General features: G+C 39.9%; 2 protein-coding genes across 8 annotated transcripts in view; both read right to left on the bottom strand.

The window, feature by feature from the left end:
- Positions 1 to 1,147: 1,147 nt before the first annotated feature.
- Positions 1,148 to 10,949, bottom strand: pros1 (protein S). 4 transcript variants are annotated; one of them, XM_029428623.1, is made up of 14 exons: positions 10,719 to 10,940; positions 9,965 to 10,122; positions 9,312 to 9,336; positions 9,137 to 9,217; positions 8,826 to 8,948; positions 8,550 to 8,675; positions 7,091 to 7,219; positions 6,661 to 6,901; positions 6,102 to 6,288; positions 5,728 to 5,892; positions 4,599 to 4,767; positions 3,450 to 3,586; positions 3,124 to 3,352; positions 1,148 to 2,508 (listed from the first exon to the last, which is right to left on the bottom strand). In XM_029428623.1, the coding sequence occupies exons 1-14, from the start codon at positions 10,795 to 10,797 to the stop codon at positions 2,321 to 2,323; spliced, it is 2,037 nt and encodes a 678-aa protein (XP_029284483.1). In that variant the 5' UTR covers positions 10,798 to 10,940; the 3' UTR covers positions 1,148 to 2,320. The 4 variants fall into 4 exon arrangements, with proteins under 4 accessions (XP_029284483.1, XP_029284484.1, XP_029284486.1 ...); XM_029428624.1 differs by having other exon boundaries at positions 10,711 to 10,841; XM_029428626.1 differs by lacking the exons at positions 1,148 to 2,508; positions 3,124 to 3,352 and having other exon boundaries at positions 3,461 to 3,586; positions 4,595 to 4,767; positions 10,719 to 10,949.
- An 829-nt stretch (positions 10,950 to 11,778) lies between these two features.
- The window catches only part of rasa3 (RAS p21 protein activator 3), a 43,883-nt gene continuing 37,536 nt past the window's right edge, over positions 11,779 to 18,125 (bottom strand). For all 4 annotated transcript variants that reach the window (XM_029461213.1, XM_029461198.1, XM_029461205.1 and 1 more), the window contains 6 exons: positions 17,453 to 17,559; positions 16,913 to 16,995; positions 16,595 to 16,803; positions 16,403 to 16,506; positions 16,124 to 16,307; positions 11,779 to 15,747 (listed from right to left, as the gene is read on the bottom strand). In XM_029461213.1, the coding sequence (XP_029317073.1) occupies positions 15,672 to 15,747; positions 16,124 to 16,307; positions 16,403 to 16,506; positions 16,595 to 16,803; positions 16,913 to 16,995; positions 17,453 to 17,559 (763 nt within the window). In that variant the 3' untranslated portion in view covers positions 11,779 to 15,671. The remainder of the gene's footprint in view (positions 15,748 to 16,123; positions 16,308 to 16,402; positions 16,507 to 16,594; positions 16,804 to 16,912; positions 16,996 to 17,452; positions 17,560 to 18,125) is intronic.

Raw genomic sequence — 18,125 nt, 5'->3', positions numbered from 1 at the left:
CATTTAAATAACTTTATATAGGCCTACTGCTGGGTAGACAGTTGGCATTAATTAAATCATTAAATCATTTTTAATACATAATAATTTCCTTTAGATATAACTACCCAACAGTGTTAAATTGTTATATTCAACATTTAAATGTTGCTTCCACATTAAGGCATCAATGATACTAATCCAATAATACATATAATGACATAAATCTCTACAAAGGACCTTTCTGCATATTGAATAATGTGCATTTCTTCTTTTGATACCTAAAGTAGACTATGCTGATAACATATCATACTTGTACTTAAGTAACATTTTGAATGCACAATGTTTTCTTGTAATCGAGTATTTTTAAATTGTGCTATTACTACTTCAGCAAATTATTATTCAGTAAAGGATCCAAGAACTGTTTCCTCCACTTTAATTGTGCTGTCATTGCAAAAAAAACCGCTGAGGGACGTTTATTGTTTTGACCCATATCTTCTTTTTCCAAGTAAAGATTCTTTCTGTTTTGTTTTCCCTGAATCTTGTTTGACTTGAGTTTCAAGTTCACATTAATTATTTGATTTCTTTACATTCAGCCCACATCCGTCCTCTTTGCTGATCGGCTTGCTTTTTCTCTCTATTCCCATTTCTGTCTGACCAGTGTTACATGTGTGTGTTTCATCATACAGGGTGTCAAATGAGTACTGATAAAGATAAAACAGTGTGATGTGCCCGAAAGGTTGCAGCATTATTATTATATTAAGTGTCTAAAATTATGTTTTAATGTTACTGCAAATGTTTAAGAGTAAAAAACAGTTTACAAAAAACAAAATGTTTCAGTTGCAGAGGTATGTTTTAAATATGGATTATTTACTAAATTGAGGGGCATTATAAATAAATATTTTGTAATACCTCTTAAACAAGAGGTTGTTGTTTAACGGCGTGATGGTGGCAAAATGGAGCATGACGGTGCAGTGCCATGTTTCCATCTGACCCTGCTGAAATGAAGGAGGAATTACTTGATGTTGAGCAAAAACACGACTGGGTCAAACAGTGTTTTGTAAATTATTGCTATAAGAGTTTGTTGTGTCACCAAGGACTTAGGAAAGACAGCCACACACTGGCTGTGGCATGAGGGCAGTGAGATGCAATGTTGAAATTCAATAATATCAGGTTGCTTTGACCAATTTTATTAAAACAAACACAACACTCAACAACTACATTTAAGTTATATATTAAAGATGGCTTGCTTTAAATACTGAATAGTGAATTCTGAACACAGGGACCGACACAGAAATAGCATTGAAGCAAAATCAAAGTTGGAAGCTGAGTGGTGGAGAACGTGGTGTTGTTCGCCAAACATTATCTCTGTACTTCTGCCATTTGCATTTAGACTTCAAAAATCCTAAAAGTAGTGTTTATTTGTGAAGATTATCTTGCTGAACAAAATGTTTAAGTATCATAAACTTTTGTTTGCCGCAGAATTTATTTTCTGCAAAAAAAAAAATCCCTATTGTTGTTTTTGTCGAGGGAACCAGGGCAATGCTAACTTCCGGGTTAGCCGACAAAAATATGTCATCCCTGCAGCACTCTATGAGAGGTGTATACGTCTGGCGACAAACATGATTCTGGAAACAATGAAATGATAAACCATGTTTCTAAACACTACTAAACTAATGCAACACCTCAGGAAGGCAGAACCCCAATAAGGGATGATGATTCAAACAAGAAGATGCAACAGAATTGGATGGAAAGCCTGGACGCTCAACTTTCTCTGTGGTTTCACCGTCATAACCAACAAACACAATTGCGAGCTGCCTCCAGACGTTTGCTTCCACTAGACCAAAATTGAAGAGAATTTACAGATGGGGAAAAAGATGTAGGTGGTCTCGAAGCCTGGTCAACAGTGACCATTTGTTTATTTTTCTACACAAACATAACCATCTCTTTTGCTCAACACATGGTATGTGTGCTACAGAGCTCAGCTCTTTTCTAGTGTTTCTTGGAAAGCATTTAATTCATTGCAACAAACTGCTACAACTACGTCATTCAGCCATCCGGACATCTAGCTTCCGTTGTGCCTCACTTCAAAAATATACTCCCAGGACAGGAACAATAATACTGTATGGATGAAAAGCATAACACAAAGCTTAAAATTAACCCTTCGAGAGAAAGTCGACAGAAATGACTATAACTGTCTAACTCTGTCTCCTCTTCTTGTCACGTCTCGTCCCCTTCCTCCCTCCCTTCACCTTTTATATATCTCTCTTTCCAAAATATCCCAAGAAGTGGCCGCTTTGGGATGCTGCCTAAAGTCAGGTTTTTTTTAATGTGATGTTAATGAAGGTCAGTTTCTGTGCGGGTGCTGTGCGTCAGGGTGACTCTCAGGGGCAGACAAAGGAGGACAGGAATGGGACTTAATACTATTATGTTTGCTGAAAGCCTTGTCGAAGTCCAGCTGCTGGCCGTTGATAGTGATGTCCATGCAGCCGTGGTAAAAGGCCGTCACAGGGGTGGCAGGTAACGGGACATTGTCTGAAAGAGAGGGAGGGAGTGGGACCGTCAGTTAGAGTGACAAGAAAGAGAGCTGAAAACAAAACATATTTACAGGTAAAAGAGAGATGAGAACTGCATTCATCAAAACATGGAGCATCACAGTGGATGAAGAGTAGTCATAACTTATTGACTTTTTAGTTAAGAATGCCAATACAATCTAACAATGTACATTCAAATAATCCAGCCCACATCAGGAGGGACTAGGCTGAATTCATATTTAGTCATACATTTAACAAAGAAAAGGTTCAAAGGTTAGCATTGATATTGTGAGTATGAAATCATGAAGACGTTTGCATTTAGCTCAAAGCACCACAATGCACAAGTACAAACTCACAGAGCTGCTAGGGAGAGAAGCCAACAGTTCTGCTGTTTCAGCACATATATTCCATTTATCTTAGCTTTGAACTTCCTTTCCGGCATAATGAAATCTCTGAGAAATCTTTCTTAGAAATAGACGAGGACTGGTTGGTTCATACCGAAATTATTATAGCCAAGAAGCCACATTGGCCCTTTATTGGTGACCATATATAGTTAATAAATCATGCTCATCATTATCTTCAGAGGAGATACTTTTGTACTTTTACTTTAACTAACCTGGTATCCCACCAATATATGTACTGATGGGGTTCTGCATGGTGCTGTTGAGGAGCTGCAGTGCCTCCTGCAGGGCAACAGACTTCATGTAGGTAACAGTGGAGGAGTTGGCTGACATTTGGATTTCTGTGGGAGTCACTTTCAGCTGCACCGTCAGCCGGTCAGGGTAACACAACATCAGTGAGTCCAGTGTTGCCACGGAGACGCCGTACAAGAACACTTGCAGGTTCTGGAGCAGAGAGGTCGATAGTTTAGTGCTCGTACATGTGTGTAAAGACATGCAGAGATACACGGGTGTGCTTCATCAAAAGTGTGAATGAACTCACAGCATCTTCCGGTCCCTGCGTTACCACAGCGACCGACAGGGGGACTGTATTGTTGTGGACAAGAGCAAAGAGGACACCTGTGCTGCTGGACGGACGAGTATTCATCTTTATATCCACACTCCAGCTCCCAGAATCACCTAGTCACACACACACACACACACACACACACACACACACACACACACACACACACACACACTTTTGTCAGGTTGGACATTTCCAAGGTTTTACGTGAATAGAAGGATCTCATGTTTATCTGTATCCTCAACTTCACCTCAATCTTTGAATATTAAAAATCACAAGGTAAAGGAAGAATTCACCGCCTTTTATGAGGATGAGGGTAAGTGTTGATGGTGAATGTAGTCGATTGAAGCAATAAATTCCTCAGTGCGTGCTATATTGACTGAGAAACTTTGAGTTCTGCTGCTGCAAAAGCTGTTCTTCCTGCATTAAGTGATGTCATTTGAGGTGACAGTGACGTGGTTGCTTTCAAGAAAGAACTACAGGCTATTTTAGCTTGTACAGTATTTCTCTGGGTAGCCAGGGGGGTGTATGATATTAGCTTGAATATTCAGCAGTTTTCATTTGAGCCAGAGTTAATGGCGGAGAGAGGCTGGGGCTGCGGCTTCATTAGCCGTGCAGTAGGATAGTATCTCCGGCAGAGACCTTCCAGGCGTCAGAAGCTCATGCACAATGCATCCTGGTACATGTTTGTACAATGCTTATATTTACTACATTTACCATCAACACAGATTGGACATCCACATAAAAAGTGGCACATTTTCTCTTCAAGAAAGTCTGTGTACCTAAAGCCCTGAAAGGTACATACACAGGCACATGCTGTGTACCTGTGCTGGTCTATATTACTAGATAAGATAGGTATTTGTTCAAAACCCACCAACTTGTGCTTTCTGTGTGGAATTTTATGCTCCCTTTGCGACCCGGGGTTCACTTCCTTTTTAGATAAAAACACACACGTTTGGCAATGCTCCCGTCACTGCCTTTAAACCAAGGCACCAGGCTCCAAACTACATTTGTTCCTTGTTATGTGCTGTGGCTACCCAATACTCCAAACCTATTTAGGATGGAGCAAATGCAGAGGCCAAAATTTCCCATAGGGATTAATAAAGTATAACATAACTTACTCACTGTAGTCAATGTTGAAGAGTGCCAGTCCTGCCCCAGAGAAGAAAGACCCTCGTTCCACATACACAAAGCAATGTTTACTCTTCTTCTCCTGAATGACCTCCTTTATCCCAGAGGCTCCCTGGTTCATCAGGTTCCAGCCCCGGATGCAGCCGTCAAGTCGAGGGTTGATCTAATGGATCGATGGATACACACTGAGTACAACACTGGCTTGGAGCTGGTCCAATGTAAATCTCGATGTTATGAGTTCCCTGTTATTAAATCAGAATCAGAATCAGAATCATTTTAATTGCCATGTAGGTTTTCACCTACAAGGAATTTTCTCTGGTAACATTGGTGCATAAATACAAATTAACAATATATACAAAATATAAACAGTAGGGGTAATGTACAACACACAACACAAGGACAGCCGGCTGAGCAGTACATTAATGTAATGTGTAGAGGGGGGAGGGAGAGACAGTGTCAGTGGGGTTCTCTGGCCTTGTTAAAGATATAATATGTAACATTTCTGCATTAAAACAACTACCGTAGGTCTATGTTATACATTTTGTTGAGTTGTGTACTTAGATCATCACAAAGGTTTTCAACAATTATCCAACCTAGAGAAACTTGAATCTTAATTAAGGTAATGGTCCGTTTAATTTGGTCGCCTGTTATGCCCATGCATCCCCTTAGCGCAAGTGTCAGTGTTGTGGTTTTCTGCCAGAAGCTAGTTTCACGCCACATTTATACGATGCACTTTTTACATGTTGGCCGTTTATACACTATACATTTTAACCGGATGAAGGATTTTAGTCATCGAACGAGCTGAGAAAACATTATTCGGTGTCGGATCTCAATTACCGAGTCTGTTTGATTTGGAGAGTGGGAGACCTCTGCGGATAATCCGGATCCCAGTAAAAACCTTCTGAACGTTGAACGATGAAGGAATCCACATGAACCCACACTACTTCACGACGCCACCAAACTCCGTGTCTTTTGTTATTGTTTTGATTGAGAGACCCCTAGCGGCAGAAAATAACATATAGTGCGTTTAAGGTGATATGATTAGATGTGGTCACGGGGGGGGAGAAATCCATGTTTGTTGGGGAAGTCATTGTGTGTGCTTGCTTTCAGACGACCTGCTTACAGGTTTGATGATGTTGTCAGTGCGGTTGGGCAGACCAGCGATGTAGATCTTGGTCTCCAGTATGCCATTAACTGAAGTAAAGAGACTCTCCGGGCTGTTGATGCTCATCACAGCTTCTTTGCTGATCTTCACACTGATGCTGCTCTCCAGTTCATCCACAGAGATCTGCATGATTCACACATATTTTATCATTATAACTCTCTTACTCTACTATAACTCAACACAGTTTAGCACCAGATCACACAGTCACACACAACACAACCCACTTTCCATCAATTCAGCTTATCGATTAGCAATTCAGCTAAACTATGTTAACCATGGGGGAACAAGGTGAGTATGTGTAGGGAATTACTGGACTAAAAGCTCTTTCTTACCACATGCCACTGTCCATCATTGATAGCTTTTCCTCCGCTTGTAACTTTGAATGTGTGCTGGTTTTTGAACTGGACTTCAATGCGACCATCTCTTAGCCCCAACATGAACCACGAGTCCTGCGAGGACTCTGCATACAGCACCACTCCCTCTGGGTCAAATGTACGGAAGTCAAACTCTGCTGTGAACCTGCCAGAAACAAAGACAGAAATATGAGTTTGGACAGTAATCTAACTGCTAATTATCTCCGAAATGTAATAGGCATTGTCTTTACAATGTTTTAGCCCAATCACTTTTCTACACATTTCCCGATTTCATTCATTTCAGTATGGGATGAACATAATTTTTTAGAGGCCTGGAACTTGCTTGAGATATGTTTATTATTGTTAGTGAAATGCTTGTTTCTAAATTCACTGAAATGGAATGACTTCAGTTATTTTACGCTAAATGGGCCAAAAAGCACTTTTATGATCCTGATAAGAAAATAAGTACACTACACAATGTGCAGTGTGTGTGCTGTGTGTGTGTGTGTGTGTGTGTGTGTTTGCTGTAGCCCCTCACTTTGTGTTCTCCGGCAGACGGTAGCGCAGATAGATAACAGAAAGGCCCGCAAACTGCTCCCCCAGGTAAAGCATCTCAGGGTGTCTGTGGTCGTACAGTTCCACACAAACAGGGATCCTTTCACAGTAACGCTGACCCTCTGCCAAACGAAGACCCTGACGACCATCACAGTGGCACGTGTAGCTGCCCTCTGTGTTTATACAAGTTTCTTCGCACACATTCAACTGGCACTCATCTATGTCTGCAATAAGAGGAAGAGAAGAATGTACAGTCATTAGTAGCTTTCTAATTGAAAGTGTGTGATCACAGAATGTGTACCATCAGTGGGATTGAAACATACAAAAAACGGGTTTGTTGTACTTTGATTTTGCCAGCTGTCAGACTATATGACTCTTGGTTTAAAGACAGGAACCACAAATTGAAGTCTCACCGTCGCAGGTCTTTGATGTGAAGTTATATTTGAAACCCAGGGGACACTGGCACTCGTATATGCCCGGCGTGTTGACACATTTGGCCGGTTCTTCACAGATACTGTGGTACAACAGGCATTCATCGATATCTGGAATATAAAGAGTGACAACGGGAAGATGGTCTTGTGAGAATTTCTCATATGAACTGTGTGAGTCCTGATGAAATAAAAGTGCAACTATGGACTTCATTGCAAGTGTAATTTGTTTTCAACACCCTTATTTAAAGTGACATTGCAGCTGAAGGAGAGACTGTTTTGAAAACTCTTCCTTGGTGCTGGGTTCAAGGAGAGAGTCAGCTGCTGAAAATACTTTGCTTTCATGAGACGTGTTACGGTAAAATTAAACCTAGCAGACAAGCAATAAGTAAACTTGGATGTTGGGAAAAGAATATACAGGTTGGTTGAGGTTCAACCGGCAAATCTCAAGTCTTCAGCCAGTCTCCTTAAATGTTGTTTGAATGAATCATCTAATTGCTGACGTGATTTGACAAACAAAAAAGAAAAACAGCCTTTTACTAGTTCTAGTTACTCACAAGCAAATATTTGCTGCTGTTCTGTTTACTTTGTTTTTCCAACAAAAGCAATTTGAGGATATCTTGGGTTTGGGGGAAATGCGAGGGTCAATTGATCAATTGTTTCTGATATTTAGTGGACAAAGAAAATAATTATTTAATTTAAAAATATTTGACAGATTAATTGCAAATACGTATTAATTACAGCTAACCTGAATGCTCCAACAACAAATAGTCATAACAGTGACTCAGTCCATGTTTGTGAAGACTTTGTACTCAACAAGCAAGTTGAAACAAACAAGAGTGAACTTCCCACACAAAAAAATATGAAAAATGAGACAACAAGCATCTACAAACTGCAAGCAAGTTCTAACAGCTCAGATATGTGAGACTGGTGGTCTGTTTACAGCAACAAGGATGGGCCATCTTTTCAGATGTTAAAAGCTTTTAACATCTTTTCAGATGTTAAAAGCTTTTCACATGCTGTTACATAAGAGGTCACCTCAGGTCAGTTTTAGAAATAACAAGTTCAGGCCCCGAGGACGACAGCTGGACAACAGAGTTTTTGTTATTAAGTGCGTAGGGTTCCACCGTCCATATGAATAAATAAAAAGGAAGTTATCAAAAGGAATAATACATCCTGGAGAAACGTGTGTGTTTGCTCAGCTGCTTAGTAGCCCTATATGTATGTCCCTTTTCCATAGGGACAGTAAAACAGCTGGATGTCTTCATACATGTGACATAAGCGAAAATGACACACACACACACACACACACACACACACACACACACACACACACACACAAAAATGACATACAAAAGTACCTTTCTGTGTTTTGGTGTAATTGAGCAATAACATTATTGCAGTTTAGCTGCACAAATTGCAAGTGAAATGAATGGAGTCTTACCCACGCAGCTGACTTTGTCTGTGATGAAGTAGCCTTCTTCACACATGCAGTGGAAACTACCGGGCAAGTTGTAACATTTTTGGTTGCATCCCGCTGGAAATTCAGGATCTGAACACTCATCGATGTCTGCCCAGTCGACACGTCACACAACAACATATATCAGCAGCCAGTTCAAATCCATTCAAAAGGGTTAAATTCATCAGTTTTAAGTTGAATCCTGAGATTTTAAAGCTAAACAGATATATTTAAAATCCCAAATGATGCATCAGAACTCACCGTCCTCACAGCGCGGCCCCTTCCAGCCGGATTTACACTCACACGTGAAGGAGGCCTGTCCGTCCACACAGCGCGTTGAACCTTCCTTGTAGCATGGAGGTGGCGTGCACTGGTCACTGATCTCTGCCATGCAACAAACAGTTTTAGAGACACACACACACACACACACACACACACACACACACACACACACACACACACACACACACACACACACACACACACACACAGGAAGTTGATGAAAGCCTTGACAAAAGCATGTTACAGACTAACTGACTTAAAAATGCATTTTCCACTAAAAAGCCCCTCACCCCTCACACAGGTGCGGAGGTCTGACGGGATGGCATCCATGTTCGGGTTTTTGATGCCGACACGGTGTGAACCCAGGCACGCTGCAACAGAGAGTTTTCTTTATCAGACTAGTAAAGACAAAAATAAACTGATAATAATACATATTAAGAGACACAATAAAACATGCAAACTTACCAACATATTTGGGATAGAAGTATTCCTGGAAAAAACAAGAGAGATTTAAATTTCACATTTGACAAAAGGGAAAGAAAGACAAAGAAAGAGGAGAGATTACAGCTAGTTGTGCTCGAACCTGTTCGAAACAGAAACTTCCATATTATACCCTAAATCATCATTGCATGTTTCATTTTCTAAATTATAGTGAAGGGAAATTAAATTAAAGATATATATCTCAAATTAGTAAAAGCACAAAAAAAATCAAATGCAACTATTTGCTGTTTTCTTCTATGAGAGTCAATTTAACATATTTATGTTTTGGACTGTTGGTTGGACAAAATAATCAGAAATACTATTCCGGAAATTGGGTTACGGTACAGTTGTTCCATTAGAATAAATATATATAAATATAAACATAGAGAAGTTATAAGAAAAATAAGAATTAAGTATGTACAATGTTGGCATTGTACTACAATATTATGCAAAGAACAACAATAAATATGGAAAATAGTAGTGATCTATCACTTGCATGTTCTTTCATTTTCACTCCATCTCTGAATTTTAATTTCATCTTCTTTCTTGACCCCTTCTTGGGGTCGTCTGGAACCAGGCTACCCTGCCCTCAGGACACAGCTAACCAGTAAGATCAGCGCTTGCTGCTCTTCTCTTACCGTCTCTGGCTGGTTCTCAAAGATCTCCCTGGCCTCCTCCTTGTTGCACAGCTCCTCGATGCACTCCCTCTCCAGGTTGCCCTTCTTGCTCTCCTCAAACAGAGAGTTGGCTCTCTTATGCCTGCTCAGGAACTGGGAGGCTGTGCTCTGGCTTAGGACTAAGGAGAAACATAGGTATATTATAAAAACACACTATATTAAAAATATAACGTGCAGCTATATTTTCATTGTCAGTGTTTGCTATTACAACAATCAGAGCAAAACCAAATCTATTTACTGTGCAGTGATACTCTCACATGTGTGATTAATGCAACCTGGCAGCTTCATTATAATAACACATGACTGATCCCAGCAGGAATTCAAGTCCTCATGACAGATGATTGGTGTGGCTGCTGCCTGCATGGACAAAGTGAACAACCTAATTACTATTCTGTGAATTGTCTTGAAAAAAAAAAAGTCATTGCGAAACCGTTATTTCCCAGAAATGACCCCTAGTTGTTGTAACAAGCAGCTGATGTTGTACAAATATTGTTTCACGGTGTAAAAAGCAGTCATGACCCCTCACACTTCTTTTTGTCTGTTTGCTTAAAACGTTATAAAAAGTTCCCAACTAGTCACATCCAGACTGAAAGCTGCTCTCAATGTGAGACACTAAATGCACTGTAACAGGCTGTTCCGTGAATTGCTATACAAGTACGTGGGGTTGAAAAGTGCAAACCGCAAAAGAAAACACACCAAACACTTACATACTTACATCGATAAGCATCGACGAGCGTCACGAGAAATACGAGACAAGCCAAGGATTCCCCAAGTGCCCGTTTCTTTCTCCACATAGTCGAGCCGTTCTTCCTGCTAGGCCACGGCTTGGCTCTGAGTACAGACTAGCTGAGCACAGGAAAAACTTTATTCTTCCCGAAAGCGTTTTCGTAGAGAGAGGCGGGAGTGGAGGAGGCTCTGCCAGGAGAGCACATACACAGTCAGGAGAGTATGAGCACAGGCAGCTAGGGAGCGCTGCTAACACACACACACACACACACACACACACACACACACACACACACACACAAACCCTGTCATCAGCTGTGTCTCCATTCAGGGGGCGTCTACATTATTAGTGCCTTCAACCTGACCTCCATTTCAAGTTGTTAGGGCAAACATCAGATGATGAACATGGTTGTACATGAAAAAGCCAATGGACCACTGTGGGAAAAAGCTTGACATCATTTAAGATGATTTTGTCGGGAAATTGATTGTTGATGTTTGAGCTTTCATGGAAGGAAAAGCACAGGTGGAAGTAATAACACGAATTAAAGCTCTGTTCCATTTGTCCCAATGAGCCATGCCAGGTGCTACATTTTTTCATATATTTTTGCTACGCCATGTAAAAATGTATGTTGTGAAAAAATTCAGGGATCATTCATAAAGGGCTAAAATTGGACACAAAAAATACATATAACGAAGACATAAATGTATCTGCACCACAGCTGAACACACACACACACACACACACACACACACACACACCTGTCACACATTAACGTGATGCAATCATCTTAAGAAACAGATACTTTTCTCTGGAGTTTGAGAGAGACAAAAAAGCTAAAAGACGAAATTAGAGAAGTATTGGACTTACTCTATTGGGATGATAATTCTGCACTGGTTTTTAAGAGATAAGATCAAAACATCTTGTCCATCATCTGACTTATTTTAACAAAATGTCTTTACTAATTGAAACAAAATTAAGCTCTTAATGCAAGTCTCTACGTTATAGTTTAGAGGCACACTGCACTGATTAACAAATGACACAGACACCATTTTTGCATTAATATTGGTTTCATTTAGTTATTCAGGGGAAAAAACACATCACATTTTCACCATTCATTCAACTGTTTTATGTACACATATAACAGGCTTATTTTTTAATACTTTTTAAAATAGTTGTACAAAATACACTGTTCTCCCTTATAGTATGTGTTTATCCGAGGAGGAATTTTACTGCAAAAGGTCAGCAGATGTGCGTTGATAATTTGATGGGCTTATTGAGGGGTTGTTACTATTATTGCATGCTGAAACACCATTATTGCATAATAAGTCATTCCTTTGTGGGATTCAGGGTGAAGGAGTTGCCGTTACTGTAACTGGCATTACCCCATCAACTCAGCCAGTGTTTCTGGGAAGGTTTTTCTGTAAATGATAATAAATATGTTTACCAAGTTAGGGATGAGAGAACTGTTTGGTGGTTTATAATTCAGTCCAGGTCTCCTCACTCTTGGCAAAAAAAACACACACGCAGTGCTGAGTTTCATAAACCTGAGAGAGTTAGTAGCTGGTGGAAAACAAACACTCACCAAAGTTCAGAGGTTACAGCTTCTCTCTTAATGTTTCATCAATGTTATTACTGTGTTACATACATAAAATGAGTGGGGAAAATATATTGGCAAAGGTTCCTTGAAATGGAACATTGGTTCTTCACAAGAGGACATACACCATATCAGGCCAGAGTACAGTAACAGTGTTTCCACAATCCTACTACAGTCTTTAGTATAATTACAGGCAGTGATTTTCTCTTTTTTAACAAGTGGGACTCCGACCTGTAACACTGGGGTAATTCAATTGGCAATATAACCCGTCATGTCAGTCACTCATGCACATACTGACAAATGCACACTCACAAACACGCACATATGCACAAAACACACACACACACACACACACACACGCATCTCAATCATTCGATTCAGATACACAGCGAGATTTCGGTATGAAGACAAAGATACAAAACAGAGTCAAACTGTTCACAACCATCCCTATAGTTTAGAGATCAACACGTTTGACAAAGAAAAAGATGTCATCGGAATAATTGCTGTACTGTTTTTTAAACAGTATAGGTTGTGAGATATATAAAAAACATATCTAAACAATGATTTTTTTTTTCTTGTTTTTCAAAAAGAGAATTTTATAAAAGTGATGACTGGCACTGTTTGGGATCCTGTACTCACGGGTACACACCACGAGGCTAAATAACCAGGTACTTAGTTTTGGAAAATACAAAATTCGTCGTGGTTTTTAGTGACCTGGTCAAACAGAAGTGACTGTGGAGGCTACCGTTGCTGTGACTACAACTATACTTCACATGCACTGGTTTTGGCGAGAGTGAGTGCTGATGGATATGAATGCCAATGAGAGTGATTGCCTTTGGGAAGCGTAGAACAACACAACACGACTTGTTAACAACAATAAATCCCGTACCTTCAACAGATTCTGGGGTGCTGAGCGGTAAGATTCACAGCAGGCAGTTTCTCAAAGGAATGCATATAAATAGATTTTGAAATACAGGGTGCAGCTTTTTAAAAGTAAGATAGAGCTAACTCACAAAACTGAAAAAACTACATTATTAGGCAGCCAACAGGGCAACACAACCAGTAACACACTATCCATTTCACAAACATAACTTGAGACAAGACTGGTTAAAATGTTAGTATATCAATTAATTAGAAGTTAAGCTAAGAAACATCCTTGTTAAAGAGCTGTGCTAACACATAGATTCTGCTTTGTAATGGTTGAAGGGATAGTTTGGTTAAAAACAAACATTTGCCTTTATCATGTCTGCATGCAGCTTGAGGGTGTGTTGAATGGGGATCTTAGCAAAGCTGAGGCTCAATTACTGGACTCCGGGAACAAATATCGGTACTTCTTAAAAGCAGCAAAATACACTTTTTTCATTGATATGAACCCTGCAAATCACTAATATTAATCCACCATGGAGGTGTGTGCATGTCAACCAAGGTTGAGCTACCAACTGGGCAAAACAGGCAACTGCCCAGGGGCCGCAGACCTACAGGGGCCCGAAGGCTTTAGTTTGTGGTAATATAATTACAAAAAGTGTGTATTAATCCTTTATGCACACTATATTCTATAAACACTCAGTGGCCACACCTGTATGCAATCCAATACAACTGTTCTGCCATAAAGTCAACTTTTATGACGCCTGTAACATTCAGGCTTTTTGACATAGAGATGTGTCTGAAGAGATGTGATTGTTACTGAGGTCATAGTTGGTGATGGTGTTGTTCTGGACAGCATTATATTCAGAGGTGTTTTCAGTATTCTGCACAACTCATGTAATATATGTAAATAAGAAGAAAAACATTAGAAACACCTCTTAATAATATGTAGTCCAGAACAACACTTCCTTTAACTTTGACTTCAGAAATAAAACATTTGATTTACACATTTGTCACCGACACCAAAAACTGAAGATTATAAACTTTGTAAAGGCAGAATTTATGGCAGTCAAGTCAATTTCTATTTCTATAGCGCCAGATCATAAGAGACGTTATCTCAAGACACTTTTCATAAAGCGCAGGTTGCTACCATACCAGTGTGCATAATAAAGTGGCCACTGGGTGTATATTGTATTATATTTTCAGTGTAAATTGTGGTTTCACAATGTGTTTTGATGAATATAGTTGTGCTTATACACACATTCACACAGTGGCCCACAGCACGCACATGTTTACCCCGAGCCCCTGGTGGGTTAGTCTGGCCCTGGTATCAACAGTAACAGGTTCTGAAGTTGGACATTATCTATTTTTTTTGTTCATCGATGGAGTTAAACTTAATAGCTATCCAGTGTATTCTGTCTTACTTAAAAGAGAAGCTGCATTTTTACACCCATAATGATTAGAAAATGTTTAAAAAGCCTCCATGGGTTTTGTCTGACTCATGTGTCAGAAACTATTCCTTCAACTCAGGTACAGGTTACACAGGAGCATGATATCCATCCACAACTGAACAAGGCTTCAAATGAAACATGAAAACTTGAACCTAAACATCTGTTAGCACGTTGATGATGAGGATTAAAAATGAGGGATGAAATTGATAGATAACATTGATAACGTCAAGCTGTTCTCGGCTGTGCTTGGTCCCAACAATCCCTTCTTGTGTGCCCTCGACCTTCACAGCCTTCCTGAGGAGGTTGGGGACAAAAATAAAACATCACTCAAAAAAGGGAAAAATTAGAGTCCTTCCTTCCTTCTGGAGTGAAATACAACAACATGACAGCATGTCAACCATCAAAATAACAAAATACAAATCCGATAAAATAAGCTTTTGAAAGTGTGCTGCGAGGCTTGTTCATCCATAGATTTGGAGGCGATTAAAGTGCGTGTTGGTCACTGTCAAAACTGTCCAGTGAAAACGTTTGTTTGTTCTCTCGTCACATCACAGACAGGAGATCCCAATAGATGAATTGGGTATGATTATGTCTTCATTCGTATCCCTCCTTTCCTCCACAACTGTTTCCTTTTCATGCTGATCTGAGGTCTGTTCTCCAAACTTGGAGTGATGCATCTTGAGAAATTGCAAAATCAAAAGTCCATCTACACAGCTCGTTCGGTCTGGTATTGACTCTTAAAACTCTTATTTTCCTTAAAGCTGAACAAATAAGCCAGTCAGGTGACACTTGTTTCCAAAACAGGATCACATACTTCCAGAAAAGTCTTTAAAAAAGCATGGAAGTCATGAAGCATGGATACATTGCATTGGAAATAAGTGAAATGATATCACTAATCATTAATTACTTTTTTAAATCTTGTTTTAAGGAAAAGTAAAGCATTAAAACTGAATACTAGACATGGAGCATTAAGATGTTTTGCAGTGAAGAAAAATAAGCTGGTTCTGGGCATCATAGGAACAGCACACCGGGCTAGATGGAGTAGGTGGAGCTCTCAGACTGCTGGCGGATGTAGCACTGAAAACTCTTGTCTCCAATCGGATGCTCCCTGTGGGAACAAAGAGAAAGATGGTGTTTATTTGTTGGCAGGAGGTTTTTGGAAACAGCAAAAAAAATCTTTCAAGATTATCAAGTGCTGAGCAGATCGGGAGGCCACAATTATGATGCCAATATTTTGTTATTTGAAATTGAAAGTGCTACATTTAACCTCCAACATACTTTGTACATGTTCAATTAATAACAAGCTAACTGTAGACTGTACAACTGCACCACCTGCTGGTGAAGTTGCTCCTTATTGAACTAGATTCAACACATAACATTTTTTCCCACAGTTCTCAGCCTCCATTGCATTTTATATACAATAAGTCCAGTTTATAAAAAACATAAACTGAGATACAGGCATGAATAAACAACAAACCACGTACTGGCTGCCTATCTTTGTCTTCTTGAACTTGTCACGTTTGTACTTGGTGTGCTGCTGCTCCAAGGTCTGAACGGCTGAAACAATCAGTTTCAGGGTTTTGTAGGTCTCCTGGGGGTCATCAATGACAAAGGTGGAGTACTCCTCCTGTTCGGGCCCGTCGTACACAGATTTACTGCCGCAGGCCTCTGCAGGGGAAGACAACAGGCAGCAGAGTGAGAAATATGCAACCATACAGGTGCATGCTCACATACACTTAAAAACACTCTTCTTAGCGTCTGACCTTGCATCTTGATCAGTTTGGTCATGTATGTGCTGAACAGGGAATAAATCCTCTCCGTCTCTCTGTCTCCATCTACGTCCAGCTGGATGTTTGCTGGGAGGCCGCTGAAAACAGATGCATACAGGAGGATGAGAGAGAGGGAACAAAAGAAAGGAGCCTGATGCTGGATGGGTTTTGGAAAACTTTACGTACCCAGTGCAGGGCGTACACCCAGGGGCCGTGTCTGCTGAGAACTTGCAGCAGAGCCAGTGGCCGTTGAGGTAGGCTGAAGGATGGTACGTGCTTAGGCGTTTGCGGTTGCACTGGCTGACTTTGGTCAGGATGTCGATCCAGTCACGCGCCTCAACGCAGTTGTTGGCCTGGATGTAGAGCGCCCGCTCTGGCTGAATAACCTGGAACATCTGGAGGATGGAAAAAGGGAAAGTGAGGGAAACATCTAAATACTTGCAGGAGTGATTTGGGCCAAATACTCAAAGCTCCAGAGATTTCATGGCTGTGTGGGGTCCTTACATTTTTCATCTTGAAAGACTCCTCCTCTAGCCTCTCTACAGCCAGAATGTTGTCTATGGGAATGCTGCACAGAGCGCCCTCACCTGGACGTAAAAGGAAACACACCGGACATAAGAAACAACAAAAAAACTAAAGGATGTAGGAATGCTTAAAAAATTACATTGATTAACTTCAGTTCATGTAAATGAACACCATGTTAGTCTGTCAGTTATTTGTGGGATGACATTGTCATCAGCACAATTAAAAACATTAAAGTATTTTAGTCTGCATGCTGATTTCAGTATACATGTTTTTGTCACTTTTTGAAAACTCTTTTTTTACTTTTATGCAGTATGGAATTTAGAAACAGCTTGTGTGTTGGCCCGAGCTTGTTTGGATGCAGCACAAATGTATTGCCTGCTCAGTAACTTGATCTCCACCACATGTGTTGAACGCACATTTTGTTCAGACTAAATGTACATTCAGCAGATTCCCTCCCTCCTGCTGATTCTTACACAAGCACACACAACAACAGACAAGGAAGATTCTGAGAGAGCTCACCTTTCGTCTTGTGGTAAGTGAACTCGTGATTGGTGAGACGAAACCATCTCTTCTTGAAGTTCTTCATTCCGAACCGGTTTCTGCCTTGTGCTCTCTTTATCATGAATCTGAGGGGAAATGAGTGAGAGCCTTGACAGATGAGTTCATAGTTCACAGAAATGTTAAACATATATCACAATATCTTTATTTATCTTGCACAATGCATACCTTAAATGTATATATATATATATATATATATATATATATATATATATATATATATATATATATATATATATATATATATATATCTACTGTGCTAAAATAGTGCAGTACTAGAGCATAAATTAATGACTTTGCATAAAAGCATTGTTAACCACCATGAGCAGTCTACATTTATCATTCAGTTAACATGCTTGCAGTTCCTCGTATTCATTGCTGCTCTACATGAAAAAAAACAAAAACAGCACTCATAGATTTATGAGCCAAAAAGGAGATGGTACAGCAGATCAAAGGTACCCGTGTCTTTGCATATTTTACCCCTACCTACAAAGTGTGTATAAATCACATTGACTTTTTGCCAAATCATAACACAAGAATTTCCTTCCAAACAGCCACTGGTTTCCATTTTTTTTGGCACATTATTAAAAAAAATCAACTTGTAGAGACTTGAAAGTTGAGAAAGCTTATTTAT

This window comes from Cottoperca gobio, chromosome 3 (assembly GCF_900634415.1).
Source record: "Cottoperca gobio chromosome 3, fCotGob3.1, whole genome shotgun sequence".
Taxonomy (NCBI): domain Eukaryota; kingdom Metazoa; phylum Chordata; class Actinopteri; order Perciformes; family Bovichtidae; genus Cottoperca; species Cottoperca gobio.
This window is presented reverse-complemented; position numbering and strand designations above follow the sequence as displayed.